Source organism: Odocoileus virginianus, chromosome 14 (genome assembly GCF_023699985.2).
Source record: "Odocoileus virginianus isolate 20LAN1187 ecotype Illinois chromosome 14, Ovbor_1.2, whole genome shotgun sequence".
Taxonomy (NCBI): domain Eukaryota; kingdom Metazoa; phylum Chordata; class Mammalia; order Artiodactyla; family Cervidae; genus Odocoileus; species Odocoileus virginianus.
The window spans coordinates 63,421,495-63,443,251 of record NC_069687.1 but is presented as its reverse complement, the minus strand read 5'-3'; the positions used below and the strand labels follow the sequence as shown (position 1 = coordinate 63,443,251).

General features: G+C 53.7%; 1 protein-coding gene across 1 annotated transcript in view; it reads left to right on the top strand.

Moving 5' to 3' along the window:
* NEURL1B (neuralized E3 ubiquitin protein ligase 1B) overlaps positions 1 to 21,757 on the top strand; it is a 44,520-nt gene that overhangs the window by 2,391 nt on the left and 20,372 nt on the right. The window contains exon 2 of the mRNA XM_020870260.2: positions 19,486 to 20,031. Within this exon, the coding sequence (XP_020725919.1) occupies positions 19,486 to 20,031 (546 nt within the window). The remainder of the gene's footprint in view (positions 1 to 19,485; positions 20,032 to 21,757) is intronic.

Below are 21,757 nucleotides of genomic sequence, written 5' to 3'. Positions count from 1 at the left end.
GGAGCGCACGTGTTGCCTGCATCTTAGCCAGAAAGAGCCCTTGGCTCAGCATTGCCCTGTAGAAATCCTTGCGCTTTCATTCTCAGGAAAAGGACACATGCGTGGGGTTCCTTCTATGGGACTTGAAATAGAGAGCTGGCATTTGCCGAGCACCTGGATTCCATGCCAGGCTTCCTGCATATGTGGCTTTATTTACATGCCAAGCACACTTCTCCTTAAAGCTCCTGCACTTGCCGATCCCTCTGCCTGGAACATTCTTCCCCCAGACCTCCACATGGTGTCTGCTCCAGGAAGCTCTTGTCGTTGCCCCTGCCCCCAGCACTCCCTACTCCCTCCTCCTGCTGTGGGTTTCTCCTTAGCGTGGATCACCACGTGCTACATGGTCTGTGCAGTTAGCTGTTTATTGTCTGTCTCCCCCAGGAGGATTTTGCCCATTTTGTTCATTGCCATATATTCAGCATCTGCAGCAGTGGGTGGGACATAATGGATGTTCAGTAAATATTTGTTGAATGAATGAATGAACTGAGTTCTCACAACAAGCCTGTAAAGTGGGCATTATCATCTCCGTCTTACAGATAAGGAAACCAAGGCTCAGAGAGTAAAATGACACATTCCCCTTCACATGACTTATCCAATTGGCAGAACCAGGATTGAAATCCAGGTTTATTTAGCTCCAAAGTCCTGCAGTCTTCCCATGACATGCAGTAGCCTCCCAACCGATGGTTCAGATACCATTTATTGAGTACCCCTTCTGTGCTACTGCATGTGATAAGGAGATGCCCCCCCAAAAGGAATGTCTTTTGTCATCGACTGAGGGGCAGCACCGTGGTGGCCCCTTGCAATGCCCTATAAACAAGCATTAAGGGTCGGCGTGGGAACTCATGTTTTCTATGCTCTTACTATGTGCATTACCCATTCCCTTTCTGGTTTCAGTTCAGCCCTGCAAAATAAGTTGTCATTCTCTTCCATTTCACAGATGAGGAGACTGAGGCACAGAGAGGTTGCGACACCTGCCCCAACTCACACAGTCAGGCAATGGCAAAGCTGGGCTTAGCAGACCCAGGCCTCTCTTTTAACACCACCACATGGCTTTTTTTTTTTTTTTTCCCCCTGCACGCCTTTAGGCTTAATCTGGGTTTTGCAAAGGAAAAAGATGAACCGTGTACGCAGGGCAGGGGAGGGGAGAGCAGAATTCCACAGGGAGGGGGTGGGGGGAGGCACCCGCCACCTTCTCCACTAGCACCTTCCCCTCCCTTCCCTCCATGAGCCCCTGGGGCTCACTCTGGGATTTGCTGGTAGTTCTGGTTGGAGAAGAGGCTGAATTCAAGCTGCTGGTTGGGTTTAATCATTAAGCTGGTCCATGCTTGACCGAGTCCACAGCCCTCTCTAGTGTCAGGTCAGTGAGCGGTGTCCTGAAGCTCCCGGGTACGGGAAGTGTGCTGAACCTGCTCTGTGCCCTGAGTCAGGGGCTTTACCCACACCACCTATTTCAGATCCTCCTAGCACCCTTTAGAGGGTCTATATTTATCCCCATCTTACAGGGAGGTGGATGGAGGCTTGGAGACATAAAGGATAAAGGCACGCCGGTGTTAAGGGGGAGATCCAGTCTCCCCAACCCGGCTGTCAGTCTGGAGGTGCTGCATCCAGACCAGGGGCACCTGCTGCTCCAGGGCAACTCTGGGACCCTCCCTGCCCAGCCTCTTTCTCTATTCGACCTGGATCCAGAGCCAGGTGGGCGTTAGGCCTACTGGGCCGACGTGGGTCAGGTCTTCTGCCCTCTGGCAGAGGGGCCATGCTCCGAGGACCCAGCAGCCGCTCTTGTCCCTAGACCTGGACTGTGTCAGCTCTGGGAGGACAGCAGCCTTTGTCGTGCTCCTTACAGCCATCACGGTGGCTGCACGGACGACCCAACCAGTGCCGTCCCTCTCTCTGCACCTCTCCCCGCCACCAGTCACAGCATGAAGCCCGGTTGGGCCTGCCTGCCTCGTCTAGCCCCGTCTGCCTCCCTCCCACGGGTCTTGAATCACTTTTATAGCCCCCCATCTGAGGCCTGACCCTGAGCCTCTCGAAGTGACAGTGCTTCCTCCGACAGCCCTGAGCCCTGCCGGGCTGTCAGCACACGGCTAGGGACCCTGACCAGTCGAGGTTTCTTGGTGCTGGCCCACGGGGATGCTGGGGCCGGGGCGGGGTAGAGTGGAGAGCAGTCTTACCCATCCCTGGAACTGAGAAAGAGGGACAGGTCTGTCCAGTGCATAGGAAACGTACAGAAGTTGCCGGGGAGAATCTGGAGCCAGCAGGAACTAAGGCCTCCCTCTGTTTGTACCCTCTTTCTGATCCCACTTCTCTCCTTTCCTCTCTGTCTCCCCTGGCAGGAAAGGAGGGAGCCCTGGGGTGATGGGGGTAGGGAAGGCTTCCTGGAGGAGGCGGCATCTGAAGGAAAGTCCCACTGAACATCTGCCTCCCGCCACTCAAATGTCTCCTTTTTCTGTCTGCTGTCATGGTCTTCCGTGGCTCGGTTGCCCTAAAGCCACCCTGATCTCTGCTTAAGTGCTGTGCACCCAGGCTGGGGTGACCCTGGGGTGTGCTCTGCTCTGCACTTGCCTGAATGTGCATCTTCGTTCATTTATCTGACATCTGTCAGGCACATCTTGTGTACTAGCCCTGGGGTTCAGTCATGAATGAATGGACAGCCACTGGCACCCCCCCCACCCGCTCCGCCGAGAACTGACCACTGGTGGAAGAAGGATGGAATGCTCTAGTAAAACAGTCACGTGGTTGGTTATGTCACTGCAGAACATGAGGTACTGTTACCCTGTGCCTCAGAGAGGGAGGGGCTGGCACCTAGACAAGGCCTGGCCACCAGATCAAGTGGCCTATCTACCATGGGTCATGTGAGACCAGCTTTTAAACAACCTTTAATGACACGAAAGTGACAGATTAGTGGCTCAGTCGTGCCCCACTGTTTGCGACCCCAGCGACTGTAGCCCACCAGGCTCCTCTGTCCATGGGATCCTCCAAGCAAGAATACTGGAGTGGGCTGCCATTCCCTTCTCCAAGGGATCTTCCTGACCCAGGGATCTAACGCAGGGTCTCCCGCATTTGACAGCAGATTCATTACCTCTGAGCCACCAGGGAAGCCCTTTAATGACAGACTAGGATAAAAAGTAAAATATCGAGTGTGTTCAGGTAGGAAGTATTCTTTTCTCAGAAACTTCTGCTTCCGGTGTGTGTCTGTGTTGCGTGTTACGGTGTCAAATGCATTTCTGTCTGGGGGTGGCAGCGGTTAAGGGCTGTGATGAGCTTGCTCCGTGGCCGACAGCAGCGGGAGATCTGGTGTCCCGGTCTAGACACATCTCGTCATCAGACTGCCTGGGTCCATCTCAGCGTGACCATTTCCTAGGGCAGTGATGGTGGGCAAGGACTCCCTCTGTGCCTCAGTTTCCTCAGCTGAAGTAGGGGTGCACAGCTCCCTCACAGTGGGCGGGGGTGAGCATTAAACAGCATAGAGCAGGCAGAGGCTTTAGCACAATGCCCAGGGCGGTGGCTGTCGCGGTTACTGTTGCCCCCATGGAAAGGCGAGCCCTCAGGCCTGCTCCTGGGGCCCCTAGAGCGGGTGACTGACAAGTGCCCTTCACGTCCTGCCTTGAGAACCCTGCCCCAGGTGACCGCAAGCCTCGAGCCAAAAGGCTGGACTGGGAGGCCTCCCTTTCATAGCACAGACAGCAGCTCCCCATGGTTCCTTGAGCCCTGTCCAAGACATCTCATTTCTGATGAGGAGAATCTGCATGGCAGGTTGCATTTTGCAGTTGCATTGGCCCCCCAGACCACCAGGTCTAGTGGGAGAGACTAACAAGGACAGGGCAGTTATGATAAGTTGGGGAGAGGAGCCCAGGGGCTGGGAGGAGAAGCAGGGAAGGCTTCCTAGAGGAGGTGCTGTCCAGCTGAGACCAGAAAGCAGAGAAGTTAGCCACAAGGGAATGGGAAAGGCTGTTCAAGGCAGAGGATTAGATGTGCAAAGGCCCAAGGGAAGGGAGAACTGGGCGTGTAGACGGGGAGATGCAGAGTTCTGGGGGTCCCAGTGCAAGTGGGGGTGACAATATGAAGTCAGAGTGGTGGGTGGAGATCAGGTCAGAGGAAGAAGGGTTTCTGGCCTGCAGTCAGGAGACTCAGCTTCTCAGATGCCACACTGCCCACTGGGATGAAGCGCTGTGTCTGCTGGGCTGGGCCACAAAGGCTGCTCAGAACAGGCTGTTTAATCTTCTCCATGGACAGAAAGTCAGCTCTCTCCTCTTTTGGACCAAAGGGCTCTCTGTGCTTGGTGCTGCTCTATCGGGGCTGAAAATAGAAGCCCAGAGGCCAGGTGTGTGGCAGGAGCTTAAAGCAGAGAGGGAAGAGGAACGGGGCCAATGTGCCGTCGGTTGTGAGCACCCGCCTGGGGGGTGAAGCCAAATGGTCAGCACCGTAGCACGCCTGCCCCATGCCAGGCCCTTGCTCTGTTCCATCTCTTTAAACTGTCAGGACGCGTCTTCCAGAAGTTGGCTCCCACGTCACAGACGAGGACACTGAGCTCAGAAGGATCCTGAGAACTGCCGTGGCCTAGGTGGCAAGGAAGAAGCAGAGCAGAATTTGATCCCAAGCCCGCCTGACCCCAAAGCCCCTTCCCCACCACTGTGGGACACTGCCCCCGGGGTTCCTTGTCCTCACCCTGAGCTCCTGAACCCCCCTTCCCACAGGCTGTCCTTCCCACAGGCACGCCTTCTTACTTTCTCTGTCCTGGGGAGGTGAAGCACCTCTGTCCCCAGCAGCCAGAGTGAGACTGCCTATAGAAAAGCTCCATTCCCCAGCTCCACCCGCCTCACCCCAGGCCTGGAGACTCTAACTCTTAAGGTGGAGGTGGGCTCTGGGAGTGTTGCTCTGGAGGAGAAGGGGGGAACTGGAGCTCCGCACCCCTTCCTCCTGTCCCATCTGCCTGATAAAAGCTGGCCTGTGCTCGGTCACCCCCAGCCCCACTGACAGGCGTCACTGCTGCCCACATCCTTCCCACTGAAGGGGCTCGCAGCCGCATCTCACTCAGAGCCACAGGCAGCCCCTACCGGTCCCTCAGCAAGGGCATGGGGCCCGAGCAAGAGCACTTCGTCAGCCTGCACCCAGGTTTTCCTGCAGGCCAGGAGAATCCTGTCCCCATGCTGCGCTGTCATTATTAGCAGAGCTGGTGACAGCATGGGCCGGTGCCTCCATCCCTGGGTCTGAGCCTTATTATCCAGACAGATGCCTTGGCCTCTCTTTGCCTCGATTCCCTTTTCTGCAGAAAGGAGATAATGATGTTACGTCTCTGGCCTGCAAAGTGTCTGACAGAGAGTGGGTGCTCAGGGGGGCACCTGTTATGATTGTGTAGTCACTAGGCAAGCGAGCCCCTGCTCCCCGCTGAGCCCGACACTCCGAAGGGAGACAGACACAAAAGAATAGTAATAACCACTAGCTTGTATCACTCAGTCGGTCTGTGCCAGACACTCTTCTCAGCAGGCGCCTGCATTTAGCCCTCAGGACCAGACCTGTGAGACAGCTACTATTTTTAGTCCCATATAAATGTTGCAAGAACAGAGAGGGAAAGTGACTTGCCTAAGGGCTCACAGCTCAAGCAGTTCAACCTGATTCCAACTAGAAGGAAGGGATGTTGATGTTGGATAGATGACTGCCACGTCGGGACAGGGGGTCAGGTGGGGGGCATTTCACATGTGCCCTGGAAACCTTCATAGTGTTAAAACTGTGAGCATTTATATTTGTCTGGCAGTTTTCTTTTTAGTTGCTCATCAACTTCTGTAGTTGTTTGTCTCACATCCTACATGTCTCAGATCCATGAGGCAGGGGAGTAGACTTGATAGGGAAGGGCCCCGTGGACCAAACATAGACATGACCAGACCTGTGTGGACATCAGTGAGATTTCAGCTCGGTCAAAGGAAGTACTTTCTAACTGTGGAGGCTATCTGGAAGTCGAGTGAGGACAGGGAGGCAGTGTCCTTTGCTGGAGTGGCACTGGTGTTTAGCCCGACTGGGACTTGACATGGATGTGGCAGACACAACTGGAGCATCACACGGGTCTGGGATAAACTGTCTGCGAAGGCGCCTTTTGACCGTGGGGTCTCCAGTGCTCATCTGCTGAACACATGGAGGGCCCTTCACAACCTCTAGCTTATATAATCCCCCTGCCAGTTCTGCACATTGGGAGGTTTTAGGCACATTTTATAGATCAGGAAGATGAGGCAACCTGCCCCCTTCTGGGTCTCTACCTTCCCCCACGACCTGCCAGCCTCAGCACTTTCCCACACTTAGCAGGAGGTACTTCTGAGTAGCGGCCATTCTTGGATGTCAGTCCCTTCCCCTTCATTCTCCTTTTTACTGGGACTCAGGGCAATCTCTCATCTCATGCTGGACAGAGGGGAGAAAATTCTTTAATGAGTAAGCTGTTCGGGGGTGTGGGTGGGGTGGGAGAGTCGGGTCAGCACGGGCAGTTGGCAGGATGCCCACAGCTATTAACACATGTGTTCTGTTTACATCCTCAACATTACACATTGTTTATATCATAATTATGTCCCACAGACACACATTTTCTTTCCTTTTCTCCAAGGACAATGGATTTATGAGCTGGGTGGGCACCCACGTGCCCTGGGTCTCCAAGCCGGGTTTGCTTAGTAACTTTCCACCCCACAGGGGCAGATCCTTACCCTCAGAAGACATTCCCTTCCCCTTAAGACTCTGGGTGCTTCAAGGGCAGGACACGGGACAGCAGAATTTCCCGTCTCTGGGGATGGTGTGGACCCTCATCCCTGCAGACAGGTCTCTCGAGGACTCTGTTCCCAGGACTAGAGAATGCTCGGAATCACCATGTCCCACCTCCCATTTGACAGATCAGAACACTGAGGCCCAGAGCCTTACAAAGGGTCACAGAGAGATTGCAGATGGGGTCTTTGGCTGGAATCCCTAAGAGAGGGGGTAGAAAGAACACTGGTTTTGGAGGCAGTCTTGTGTTCAAATCTCGGTTCTATATCTAAGCTGTGTGACCCTGGGCAAGTCACTCACCCTCTCTGAACCTTGCTTTCCCATCTTTAGGATGGGGAGAATGATGATGTCTCCCTTATGGGATTTTGATGAGGAATAAATAGGAGACTCCATGAGAAGTCTGAGCCAATGTAAGATGGGGACTCCATAAGTGGACTTCAAATTATTTGAAGGCAAGGAATCTGTGCTCCTGAAGCTGATGAAGCAGAGAGGAGCAATAGGACCCAACAGTGGTGGGTCGCACTCTCAAGGCCCTGTGATGAGTCCAAAGGTACTTCCTGGCTGGCTGGGGAAGCGATTCCACATAGTGTCAAGAGTGTGCATGGCTTTGGATCCAGATCTGTCAAATCCTGACCCAGCTGTTTGCCTGTACCGTGACCCTGGGCCAACCCCTCCCCATCCGGACCTAATGTTCTCATCTGAGAAATAGGTTCATAGGGATGTAGAGAGGCCCCAGTGAGCCAACAACTCTGGGGTCATCAGAGCTGAGGATGTATGAAATGGAGTTTCTTATCAGGACTCCTGAGTGTACATTTCCAACATTTATCCTTTACCCATTGGGTCAGAGGGCAGAAGCCCATGCAGACTTCCTGCAGGCATCCTCAGTCTACACTCACAGATCTGGGGGAGATGAAAGAGAAACCTGGAGCTTTGGAGAAAGAAGGAGAGTGGAAGGGGCACCTTTGAGGCACTTCTCTGTGGGCCTCAGAGCCATCATGGCAGGGAAGGACTCGAAAGCTGAGGACCCAGGCATTGTGCTGTTCCTTCCCGGTAGGGATAACGTCTACCCTTTGCCCGGAGCACCCATAGCATCTTCTTCCTAGCCGCGGGAGAAGGCTGGTATGTGTTCTGACGCTAACTGCACCACTTCCTGGCCGTGTGGCCTTGGGCCACTCTCCCAACCTCTCTGAGCCGTCCTTCCTCAGCGGCAGTAGGTCTGGTAGGGGTCACCTCCTTCAGCGCTGTCAGGAGGATCACAGGAGATCTGGTGGGCAGAGGACCAGCCCAGGCTCCACACGGCCCAGGGAGGTTTCCCTCTCTGGTCATGCCCACCTCCAGTCCCCTTTTCTGACCTTGGGGCCATTAGGCACTGGGGCTCCATCCCACTGCTATAATCTGCTTTCTTTTTTTAGATGCTGCTGATTGTTCATCCCAAGTTCTTCCATCCCCTGACCTTTGAGTTGCTCAAAACAGGCTGATTGATGACAAGCAACGCCACCCCTGCCCCCCCCTCCACCCCCCGCCGCCCGAGACCCAGCCGAGCCTCACTCCACCTTTGTCTCTTATACATGGCCAGTTTTTTTCTCTTGTAGTTCAGGGGGTAAGTGAGAAACCTTGGGGGAGGAATGAGGCATTAAACAGGAAGGATGCAACCTCCAGGGTCAGACAGGACCAGATTCAAAAACAGGCACTGCCCTCACAGTCTGGGCGGCCTCTGGCCGGGATGTCTGCCTCTCTGGGCCTCAGTTTCCTCTTGAGGAAGCCGCCTGGCAGGGTGAGGCCGTGAATGAATGGGCTGCATGGTTCGCCCCTGGCATACACTGGGAGTGCAGGGGTAGGCTACCACCCCTCGGGGCCAGCAAATGCTACCCAGCCCTCAGGCTCATGAAGCCCAGGAGCCAGAACAGTGAAGTTCTAGGAGAGCTTCCAGCTGCATTTGATCCTGAAATGTAGGGCCAGTGGATCTGTTGTTTCAAAGTTGGGACCAGGTTCCTGCAGGTTCCAGCCTAGGGCTAAGGCGAGGAGTGAACAGTGGGGCTTCTGGGCCCCACCCAGGCTGGGGGAGTGGCTGCCCTCAGGGAAAGAGAAGGAGCGTGCTGGCCAATCAGCTGGCTTATCAGCAGGTGGCTGCCAGAAGCTGCCTGGAGGAGAAGCAGGTGCTGAGGGCAGGACTGTGCCAGCCGTTGGAAGCAGTGTTTGAAACCTGGCCTGGATTCCCTGTTCCCGTCGTGCCAGGTCATTCTGACAGGCAGGGAAGAGAGGAAAGGGCAGTTTCTATGGGAGGGCCCAGGACTTGAATCTAATTCTTCAGAGAGATGGATCCTCAGGGATTCCTTCCTTGCTTCCAACCCTTCAGTGGCCCCCAGAGTCTTCTTGAGGGCCTTAACCTCCCCTGTTCAGCCTTTAAGACACCTTGTGATAGAGCCCTTGACTTCCTCTCCTCTGCCTTCTACACTCTGTTCCCTGCCCTTCCCCAAGTGCACTCAGCTTGTTCTCTCCTCCAGGCCCTTGTCTGTGCTGTTCCCCAGCCTGAAACACAGTTCCCCATCCTTTAGCACCCCCCGGAGCGGCCCCTCTGAGAAGCTTGGCCCCAGCCCATGGTGCTGACCCCTCAGGACATCATGGTGTCTGTGTCCATCCCCCCACTGGCCTCAGCTCTGCTGAGTCGTCAGTGCGTGTGCGCCTGCAGCCCGCGCAGCCCCAGCCTGGAGCAGATGCTTTGTAAATGTCAGATGCAGGGGGAAGTGATGTCCTCCAGAAAGAATGAGGGTGCATCCCCCCACCCTCCTCCACAGCAGGGGGCCCTGACCCTGAGAGCCGGTGCTCCTGAAGTTGGAGTTTCCCGGGCCCCTTTATCAAGACGAGACCTCAACCGAGGGGTCCAGAAGAGGGTCAGAGCCAGCTTGGGAATCCCAACTCTGCTGAACAGACTTGGGGCGGGGGATGACCTCACCCCCTGGGAACTCAGTGCATCAGAGCCCACTTGAGCCAAGAGGGCTGCCACTTAGACCTGGAAGGAGCGGCCTTTTCTCCCAACGAGCAGTGTCGCGTGACCTCCAGCCCCCCTCCCAGGCCTCCCCGCAGCTGTTGACAGGAGTGTCAGGCTGTGGCGCTGCACTGACTGGGTTCTGTTTGCAAAGAACAGGAGCAGGGAGGAGCTGCATGGTGGTTCCCAGTGTGGGCTGGCCCCTTTCCACCCTGAGTGCCGGCCGACCAGGCCTCTGACACAGAACAAAGTCCCATCAGGCTGGTGTCTGTCTCCTGGGTGCATGTCACTGCTCTTTTTGGCAGAGGTGAGGGAGGCGTGGTTGTTTTCTTTCTAATCCACTTTCAAACCCACCAATAGAAAAGGTACTCTGTTGCTGAAGGAGACAGACATCCCTGCCCTGCTTTGGGTGACGGAAAGCCTGCCAATACCAGCCTTGCTTTTTCCTCGTTAGCATGTGTGCACACGTGTGTGTGCGCACACACAGACACACATGTGCACCATGCTGCTTCCTCCCACTGTCACTTGAATCGGAGACATCTTACGGAAGGGCCACCATCTGAGGGCAGATGTGTGTGGGTTCGGGAAGCCCCAGACATTGTCCATCAAACTGTGTGTGTGGAGTGTGGGTGTGTTCCTGGGGAGAGAGGCTGGTACCGCTTTCATCGCCCTTAGCAAGGCCTGGCCACCTTGGTGGGGCAGGGTGGAGGGAGGGCCCCCCGCCCCTGCCTGGTTCTGCTGCCTGGGTTTCCTCACCGGGAAAGTGAAGGCAGAACAGTCCCCCTGAAGGGTTGTGAGGCTGCCAGCTTTGCACACAAAGGGCCATGCAGGCGTGTGCCCAGGGCTCAGTAAAAGGCTAGTTAGAGCCTCTGTGAGAGGGAGGGGGCAGGATAGTTCTCAGGGTTGGCAATCTCCTTTCCTGGTGGAGTGGAAGCTGCTGAAAATCTCAGCCAGAATGCCATCTGCTGAATGCCAGCACGCTGGGGGCCGTCAGCTCGGCGTCCAGAGAAGCCAGAGCTGTGCTTCCTGCCATCCTCCTGGCGGTAAATGCCATCTCCCTGGACTCTTTTTAGATCAAAGGAAAGGCTGGGTTGGGCGATGAACGGTATCGTTCAGAGGGTGGCACAGCGTGCATTTGGGATCCTGCTGGGGTGGCTTAAAAATAGGCCTCTGTCCTTGGACACAGGGAAGGTGACCCTGGGGTTTTCGAGAGGCCTTTCCTCGCCAAGGTTACCAGCCCTCCATGGGAGCAACGTTGCAGGATGTATTCTCCAGACACACAGCCAGCCATCTCTCACCCAGGAGTAAACCTTTTCTCACTAAAGGAGCAACAAAAGGTAGCTAAAGGGAGGGAGCCAGCGTTAACTGAACACCTACTATGTGCCACATGCCGTGTCTGACTAGCTGGCCTCATTTGTCCTCACAGCAATCATGCAGGGTGGAGGTGAGTCTTGCCGGTTTTCTAGGTCTGGTCGGGGGGCCCAGAGAAGTTAAGCATGTACCTCAAGATCACACAGCTGCAAAATGACAAAAATCAGAATTTGAACCCTTGTCTGTCTGACTCTAAGCCTGTGCTCTTTTTAACCACCTCTCAAATTGAGATTTAGGAGATAAACATGTGGGAGAGATGGCGTGAGGGGCTTACCCGAGGGTCGGACCCCGATGTTCCCCGTGAGGGAGGGAATGAGCGTGCGGTGCACGTCCATCGCCTGCTGGGACTCCCGCTGGGGGCTTCCCTGCTTTCACCGCACCGCCCTGCAGCCTGGGGCTCTGTGTTCACGCGCCATCAACAGGGGTGACTTGCCCAAAGGCCCCTCAGGCTAGTGAGCGGCAAAGCAGGCGCTCACACCCAGAGCCCATGAAGGCTGTTCTAAAGCACATGTGAGCAAACCGCAGAGCCAGCCCCGAGGGACCGGCTCAAGGAACAGCTCTGCTGGGCCCCTGCCTCCCGGAACAGCTAGCCCAAGGTTGGCAGTGCCAACACTTGTTTTTCCCAAACAGAGCCCCTTTCTCCCTATCTGCCCACAGCCGCTCATCTCCACCCCCCACATCTCTGCTCATACACTTCTGGGTTTTTTTACTGGCCATACCCCATGGCGTGCAGAACTTCCCCAACCGGGCATCGAAGCTGCGAGCCCCGCTGTGAAGTGCAGCGTCTCAACCACTAGACTGCCAGGGGAGACCTCTGCTCACACATTTCTGAGCTGGGGCACTGCTTCTGTGACTAGATGCTGGAAAGCCCCGCCCCTCTGTTCTTGGCAGGCTGGAGCCGCCTTTGGTTAATTCTGAGGGGTGGGCCAGGACGGTCCCCTCCCTCCTACGCACAGGAAGGGACTGAGTGCAGAGATCGCCCCTTGGTTCCCACCGCAGAGAAGTCTCCTCCTCCTGTCTTGTTCTTGGAGCCCCAGGACCCAGTTCTTAGCCAGAGAGCACGGGGGCTCACCGGCCAGAGGCAGCACCCCCATGAGGCCAGCTGGGACTTGGCCTTGCTTGGGGGGAAAGGTCTGGTCCCTGGTGTGGGCTGGGGCCCCTTCCTGGCAGGAGGTTTTCTCATCAGTGAGAAGGGGGTCCATCTGAATCTGGTCCTGGTGCCAGCAGCTGGGAAACTCTGTGCTCACGGACTCAACCATTTGGGGGAACAGCTGAAGTGATCCCTAGGAGGGGAACGGTGGGGGACCTTTTGGCTCTCAGTGGAATATTCTGCAGCCGTGAAACAGCACGGTGAATGCTTGGGAGCCATGTGGGGAAAATGCTTTTTATGTAATGTTGAGTTAGAAAAGGCTGGAAGCAGAATTAAATGTGTTCTCTGATTGCAAGGAAATTAGAAAGGGTACTCATACTACTTCATGCTTAGTACTTCCACACTACAAATGGAAGAAAGTCAGGAAAGAGGAAAGAGCACTGGTTTGGGTTCAGACTGAGCTGGGTTCACATCTCAATGCTGCTCCTTGGATCTGCAGGAAGTGTTTTCTCTTGGAAAATGCAAATGAGAATCCTGTAGGTGAAGATTTATTTTGAGAATTAACTACAACCATGTTATCAAAAGGCTTCCCTTGTAGCTCAGTTGGTAAAGAATTTTCCCGCAATGCAGGAGACCCAGATTCCATCCCTGGGTCAGGAAGATCCCCTGGAGGAGGGCATGGCAACCCATTCCAGTATTCTTGCCTGGAGAATCCCATGGACAGAGGAAGCATGGTGGGCTGCAATCCATGGGGTTGCAAGAGTCGGACACAACTGAGCTAACTAAACCACCACTACCATGTTATCAAAACGTTTCCCTGCTGGTTCAGTGGTAAAGAATCCACCAGCCAATGCAGGAGACATGGGTCCAATCCCTGGGTCTGGAAGATCCCCTGGAGAAAAAAATGGAAACCCACTCCAGTGTTCTTGCCTGGAAAATCCCATGGTCAGAGAAGCCTGACAGGCTACCTTCCATGGGGTCGCAAAGATAGGATAGGACTTAGCCACTCAACCACCACCGTGATAGCAAAAACATCCGGCTGCAGACATGTCACAAAGAGCCGGCAGAGCCAGCGGTGCTCCCGTGGATGAGGGCCAGCCAGGGACGCGAAAAATGTGTTAGGAGTTAGGGGTGAGTGTGGGGAGATGGGGGAGTTTTCTCCTTCTTCCCAAGCTTTCTCTAGTATGGCTGCAGTGTTTACTGCTGCAATTTAAATAATAAAGTTCAGGTTTTCTGTTGACATCCCCGGACTGGGATGTTCTCCGAGGCCCCTGGGGTCCATGCCACAGTTTTCTGTTTCATGGAGAAGCTGCTTCCCCTAAGCTGACACGGGTGTACAATTTAAAGATTGCTTCATGTTGTTCTTTTATTTTAAGCATTTTCAATTTGTGTAAATAACACATCCTCTTACAGACTTTTTCACTCTGGTTTTCTTTATCACCCATCAGGACTCTGGCCTCAGAGGAGGGGGGGGGAATAGTGTTTATTTTTTATTCCCTGAAGGAACCTGGATCATATAATCAAAATTAAACAAATATGTAAACTTCCCTGGTTACTTGTCTGCCTTTTATCCTAACATATAGCTGGTTTAGCAGGAAACTTCCCCTTATAGTAACAAAGCAGTATTTCTCCCGACTCCAGCATTCACTGAAGTCGCCAGGCCTCTCTGAAGGAACATCTACTCAGGGTTCCCAAGCCAGTTTCGGAAAGAAACTCTCTGATGAAGAGATAAAGTCAGAAAAACAATGATAATGGGAGCTGAGATAAAAATAATCAAATCAGGGTGGCCTGTGGTCTTTGGTGCTTTTGATCTGTGGTCCTATGTAACGTTTCCTGGAGAGTCTGCCCACCGCAGGGACCTTGGAGAGAGTCCAGTCTCTCAGACACTGGAGGACGCTGCCATCCAGAGTCAGGTGGCTGGCACAAGGCCGCGGTGGGCGTGGAGGACGCAGGCTCTGCCGTCCTGGACGGCCTCTCCTGACGGCTCACACTGGCAGTATTTCTCCCAGTCGCTTGATTTTTGTCCCGCAGTATTGCTCTCCAGCGGGCCCTTGCGCTCACCCTTGTGGTTCTGCAGATGGCCCGCAGCCTGGCCCTGTGTGCACCCTCCTTGCCGCCTCAGGGACCCTCCCTAGCAGACAGGGCTGGCCTGCTCTGCCGGAAGCCTGTGGCCCCCTCTGCCCATGCTGTGTACTCTGAGCCTCCCTGGCGGGCGTTCAGGGCCTTCCATCTGGTCCCCGTGACGTTGACTGCGCCCTCACTGTCAGCCCTCACCCTTGCAAAGCAATGTTGCCCACCCTCAGACGCTCTCTGCCACACCTTCCATAGGACTAAACCTTCCTTCCGGGGCCAGCTTGCTCGACCTCTACCCCTACTGCCTGCAGTGTTTCATCTCCTCCCTTAACACCTGGCTCCGGGGGCATCACCCCCTGCCCCCCAGCCCCTGGCTAAATCTGGGATCTCCTCTGGGCCTGATAGCCCCTCAGTGCCAATGCCTAATGTGGTCTCTATTGTTATTATTGGTTCAGAAGGTTCATGTCTATTCACCTGTGTGTCTTCTCTTCCATGGAAAGACTCAGATCTCCACAAGGGCAGGATTGTATCCTCAACTGAGCTCCCTCAGTGCTTCACATCAGCAGATATATCTTCAGAAAAGATGGATAGATGGATGGATGATGGACAGATGGATGAATGAATGGATAGATGAATGCATTGATGGATGGGTGGATGATTGGATAGATGGGTGGAAGGATTTTTGGATGGATGGATAAGAAGGTGAACAATGTATGTATGGAAGGATGGATGGATAGGTAGATAGAAGGATGACTGGATGGATGGACGGATGGATGGATGGATAGGTGGATGGATGGGTGCATGAATAATGGAGTGAGCATCTTGCCTGCTGCCCTCATATACCTGTCCAATGCTTAGCAGAGCCACCTAGGGGTACAAGGAATCAACAGATGGCTTCTTGCTTCCCTCTCTACATCAGGGAGCTACAGCTCAGTCATTCTGTCTATCCTGTGTTGATTCCTAAAGGGCAGAGAGAATATGGTAAAAATAGCTATAAAGGTCGATGGAGGTCACACAAACGTAGCTTCAGTCGCAGCTCTGCCTTTAGCTAAGCCAGCTGTGTGGCTTTAGGCAAATAACTCAACCTCTCTGAAACTCCATGTCTTCATCTGCATAATGGGGTTGATGGTCGTCCTTACCTCAAAGGGTTATTATAAAGGTTATTATAAAGATGAGGAAATGCATGGCAAGTAGCCAGGCCAAAGTTGGTATTCCATACAAGGTTATTGAATACATGGTAACTATCGGTCAGGACAGTTTTGTTTGCAAGTATCAAAAACCTAGCTCAACCTGGCTTGTAAGCAAAAGAGGGCACCCCGACCTGAGGAGTTTACAGTGATCTGATTGGTCAGACTTGAGGCACACTCCAGTTTCTGAGTTGGGGTGAGATCAACCCACTAGTTGGAGAGAAGCTAGATCTCTCCTCCCTCTGGAGGAGGAACAGGGAGCAGCCCGCGCCCACAGGGCTCCCCTGCTGTGGGAGCTGCGAAACCTGAACCTCTTTCACGATGGCCCAGCGCCTGTGGGGGGTGGTGCCTGGCCAGCACCTCCCCACCCCCGCCCAGGGCTCTCCTTGGGTGGGAGTGACCGCTGACATTCTGCCTCCCTGTGTCAGGGGTAGTCGGCCAGAAGAACCCAAGGAGGGGGTTTCTGCCCAAGCCCTTAGTGACCTTGAGATTGGGCGGGTTCCTTCTCCCTCTATGGACCCATTTTTTCATCTGCAAAATGGACTTATTCGAGGAGATGCTCTCCAAAGCCTGCTCCAACTATAATAAAGGCAGCAGCTGGCATTTATCAAGTACCTGATGTGTGCCAGGCCTTTGCTGGGCACTGGAATCACAGATGAAATAGACAAGCCCCAGCTTTCCAGGGTCCACGCCTGGTATCACCCAACCTTTCCTTGCCACTTCCAGTATCTGTCATAGAACCAAGACGCCTTTTTAAAAATTTTGTATACTTTTAAAATACAGTTTAAGCTGTACTTATTGTATACAGCTTAAACATCCAAAGCAAATACGGTCATTCCTCAGTATCCTGGGGGCAGTAGGATTAGTTCCAGGACCCCCCACAGATACCCCAACTCCGATGCCCAAGTCACTTATATAAAATGGTGTAGTATTTGCATATAACCTACACGCATCCTTCCTTATACTTTAAATCATCTCTAGATTACTTATAATACCTAATACAATGTAAATGCTATGTAAATAGTTGTAAATACAATGCAAATGCTATGTAAGTAGTTCCCGGTTCACAGCAAATTCAAGTTTCGGTTTTTGGAATTTTCTGGAATCTGTTTCCCCTGAATATTTTCAATCCACGGTTGGTTGAATTCAGTGACACAGAGCTGGAAGACACAGAGGGCCGACTGTGTGTTGAATGTTTTTTATTTCTCTCATGAAAAACTAAAACCTCCAAATCTCTACTACCTTCAAAACATATCCATAATCAGGACCTTTCTCCCCACCTTTACTCACAGCTCCCCGCCCCAAATTTGAGGCACCATCATCTCTACCCTGGAGGAATCCCGCAGCCTTGTCCTAGCCCCTAGCTCCCTTGCCAGACCCCACCCCACCCTCCCACCGCCCACCAACAGTCTACTCTCCACCCTGTGGCCTGAACTTTCCTACCATGTCTTTGCTCTGATGCTGCTGCTGCTAAGTCACTTCAGTCGTGTCTGACTCTGTGAAACCCCATAGACAGCAGCCCACCAGGCTCCCCCATCCCTGGGATTCTCCAGGCAAGAACACTGGAGTGGGTTGCCATTTCCTTCTCCAATGCATGAAAGTCAAAAGTGAAAGTGAAGTCGCTCAGTCGTGTCCGACTCCTAGCAACCCCATGGACCGCAGCCCACCAGGCTCCTCCGTCCACGGGATTTTCCAGGCAAGAACACTGGAGTGGGGTGCCATTGCTCTAAATCTCCAAAAATGTCCCATCTCACTCAGGGTGAAATGGTGAAAGAAAAAGCAAACCACAACCGTAGGCTCCTTCCCACCCCACCCCCTGTCCCCACCATTCCAGCTCTGCCGTCATTTCCTTCCACACCTAACCCGCTGACACCGTCCCACCCACACGAGCACATTCCCACCTCAGGGCCTGTGCACTGGGAGTTACCCTGCCTGGAATGCTCTTCCCCCAAATACCTTCACCTTCAGGTCTGCTCAAGTCACTCGTCAGAGGGACTCCATGGTGATCCAGTGGTTAAGACTCCACACTTCCACTGCAGGGGTGCGGGTCCCATCCCAGGTCAGAAAACTAGGATCCCACATGCTGCAAGGTATGACCAAAAAATTAGAAAAAAAAGTCACTCATCAGAGAGGCCCTCCCTGAAAACTCCTGTCTAGCATAACACTCCTTTCTGCCCCTCTTTTGACTGCATCCCACCAGGTGTATTTTGTTTATTGTCTTACTTTGCCCACTGGAATGACAGCACTGTCCAAGTGGGAACATTATCAGTCTTGGTGACAGCTGTTATTTCCAGGGCCTAACATGGGACCTGGCACTTTCTAGGTGCTCGCTAAACATCTGTTGAATGGATGAATGACTGAAGTCCCATGAGGGTTATTTTTTCTTATTTGCTCCTGGCTTAACTGCTTGTTATTTGCCTTCCATGGGTCAGTGGCTTGTATCTGGAGAAGGGTCTCCAGCAGGAATTCCTACCTCGGTCACTGGGGCCTCGGTCCCTCAGGCCTGGGGAGCCATGGTGTGCCTGCATTGTCATTGCCTTTCCCTCTTCATTTTCTCCTGTCCTCACTCCCCGTAGCCTCAGTGTTAATTGAACCCCATGATGTCCCCAGAGCACAGTGAACCCCAGGGCTGGTGTGGGAAGAGTGATCCTGCAGTGGGCTCTCATTTCCTGGGGTCGCCATTCTACAGACCATTGTGTGCCAGGGGCTGCCTGTGAGTTGTGAGCCTTTGCCATGAAAATTGTCCTAAGCTGCTGTTGTGAGCGAGCGCCAGAGACTTGTGCAGTAATTACCCACCTGGCTACTTCCCAGGCTACGGGAGCCTCCCAGGAACTGCCCCCCTGATGGAGGAGGAAAGCTGGGAAGGACAATGCCCCCACCTCCAGACCGGGTCACCCCGGGCTGTGGCCAGCGACCAGATCCTTTGTAAGGAGACTGTCCCAAGTTTCTCCAGGGCCTTCAGGGCACAATCCCCATAGAAATGAATTATGAAAGGTGTATGTTCTAGAAAAGCCAGCCTTGCTAATAAAGAATGCCTTCCTCTTCTGTGGGTGAGGGGGAGGAGAAGTCTGAATTCTGGCTCGGGTGTCCTTTGGAACTCATTCTTATCATCATGTTATTAGTTGCCTATTAAACACATGCTCTGTGCCAGGCAGTCTTCTCGGAACTCACCCACATGATCTTTCAGCAGCTGTGTGAGTTAAGCTGATGTTCCCATTTTACAGGCAAGGAAACAGGCTAGAGAAGTGATTGGGGCTGCTGTGTGTCACACAACCAGGAAGTGCCAGAGAACTGAGATTCCAGGCTGTACTGGGGATCCCAAGAGGGCACCCAAATGGCCTTTTTAATAAAAATTATACAGAGAAAAGCAGCCAAAGACCTTCCACTACTCCTCAAGAATCCAAGGTTGCTGTCGCCTTTAGAGGGACTCTGCAGTCCAGAAGTGGCTTTTGGAGGAAGCCTCTAGAAGTGGCTTTCCCTAGTGGCTCCACGGGTAAAGAATCCACCTGCAATATGGGAGACCTGGGTTCAATCCCTGGGTTGGGAAAATTCCCTGGAGAAGGGAACAGTTACTCACTCCATATTCTGGCCTGGAGAATTCCATGGACTGTATAGTCCATGGGGTCGCAAAGAGTCGGACACGACTGAGCGACTTTCACACATTTTCTAGATGTGGAGGGTTTTGATGGGGACAGAAAAGTCAGTTGGCCCCACCCTGGCTGTCCTGACAAGCTCACTGGTGTTGGCCTGTCTGCGAGTAAAACGGCTCTGAATAGTGCTTCACTGGTCGGACGTAAACACACTAAACCTTGCTCTCAGCTCATCTGTGAAGCGGGCAGAGTGAGTTTGCTGCAGCAGTCTTGGGCAGTTTGTAGTGACTGAAACTTCCGATTACAGGTCAAATTAAGATGGAACTTAAAAACGGACATGACCATTAAAAGACAAATCGGGGCCACAATGTCGCCAGGGGGCCTAACCGTCCTGTCTGTCTCTCCCCGCAGAGTCCAGCCCGCCGGCCCGCCTCCTGGCCACCCGGCCTTGCTGCGGCCCCGGCCCGGAGCGGCGCCCGGTGCTGGGCGAGGCGCCGCGCTTCCACGCGCAGGCCAAGGGCAAGAACGTGCGGCTAGACGGCCACTCGCGCCGAGCCACGCGGCGCAACAGCTTCTGCAACGGGGTCACGTTCACGCAGCGGCCCATCCGGCTGTACGAGCAGGTGCGGCTGCGCCTGGTGGCCGTGCGCCCGGGCTGGAGCGGGGCGCTGCGCTTCGGCTTCACGGCGCACGACCCGTCGCTCATGAGTGCCCAGGACATCCCCAAGTACGCCTGTCCCGACCTGGTCACGCGGCCCGGCTACTGGGCCAAGGCGCTGCCCGAGAACCTGGCGCTGCGCGACACGGTGCTGGCCTATTGGGCGGACCGCCATGGCCGCGTCTTCTACAGCGTCAACGACGGCGAGCCGGTGCTCTTCCACTGCGGCGTGGCGGTGGGCGGCCCGCTCTGGGCGCTCATCGACGTCTACGGCATCACCGACGAGGTGCAGCTCCTCGGTAGGTCTTGGTCCCCACCGGAAGGGAGACAGGGTGGCCCCGCCGGGACCAGGGAGTGGGTCCTGGTGCGAATGCGGGTGTGTTTCTTTAACATTCACAAACACCCAGGGCTCCCTTTGCCAGGCGTCTTCTAAGCAGTTGACACATTTCCACTCGTTTATCTTTGGCAACAGCCCACCACCCCCGTTTTACCGATGGGGAGACTGAGGCCCGGAGTGAGTAAATGATTTGCCTTGCAGAACCTGGATGGGCATGCACACGGGTGTGGTCCAGAGTCCGCGGTCCCGTCCAGGTCCCTTCACCTGCTCCTTCACTCAGTTGTGTGCTCACTCGCTCACTCATCCTTTCATCCGTTCCTGTTTGAGTCCCTTCACTCCTTTGTTCACTTGTTCATTCATTCATTCATGCAAGCATTTATTCTTCTGCTCACTCATTCATACATTCACTCATTCACATATCTGTTTATGCATTTGCTCATTCATTCACTCACAATCCACTTCCTCACTCAGCAATCAAACCCATGACCTAATCTTCTAGTACCTATACTGCCCAGGCCGTGGACAGTAGGTATCATAACAAGGATCATGGTTAAGGGGGTCAGGGTCCACTGGGGATGCAGGCAGGTAAGTGTGGCTCTGGCTCTCACAAAGGAATGACTAATTCTGAAATCCTGATGGTGAGAACTTGTGGGATACAAGTCTGTTGCTCTTAAGACCCTATTTCTCTCTTTTTAAACTTTTTTAAAATTGAGGTAAAATTCCCATAACACAAAAGTAAAGTGTACAGTTTTGTGGCATTCCGTTGGCAACCATCACCTCTGTTTAGTTCCAAAACATTTTCATCACTGCAAAGAGAAATCCATACCCGTTAAGCTGCCACTCCCATCCTCACTTCCCCCCAGCCCCTGGCAGCCCCTGGCCTGCTTTCTGTTTGTGACATTAGCTCTTGCACTCAGGTTGCACGTGAGCAGCCCAGCCTCCACTTCTCGGGGGAGAAAAAGGAGAGCAGGTTTCTCAGGGGACACAGCCCTATATGTATTTACCTACAATGAATGCACAGATCTGAAGTGTGAGTTTTGATGGAGTTATATACCATACACCATAAGCCAAGTTGCTGCCTGCCCCTTTAAGGCAGTCCCCCACTCCCCCGGGGCAGTCACTGTTCGATTTTTCACCACAGATTATTGCACCACTACTTGACCATCACATAAATGGAATCATGCAGTATATCCATTTGTGTCTGATTCCTTAATCTCAGCACCAGATCTTTGAGATTCATCCATGTTGTTACTGTATCAGAAATGTGTTCCTTTTTCATTGCCCAGGAGTATTCCTTGATTTGAATGGAGTACAGTTTGTATATCTGCACATCTGGGCAGTTTCTGGTCTTTCCACCCTGCATCTTGAGGGAAAACCTTGGCCCTGGGCTCCTTGCTGCCACCGCCACTGCCCACCACCATTGGGCAGGGAGGGGAGATGCATGCATTCGGGCCCCCAACTCCCCAGAAGAAAGGCAGCAGAACTGAGCAGCTAGGAGCAGAGGGATGGGAGTCACATGGATCTCTGCTCCACACCTGGCTCTCCACTTGCCAGCTCTGTGGCCTTGGCCAGGTGACCAAACCTCTCTGTACCTCAGTTTCTTCATCTGTAAAATGATTTCACGATAGTACCTACCTCATGGGAGTGTTGGCAGGGGAACATGAGATGGTGTATGAAAGGGATACTGC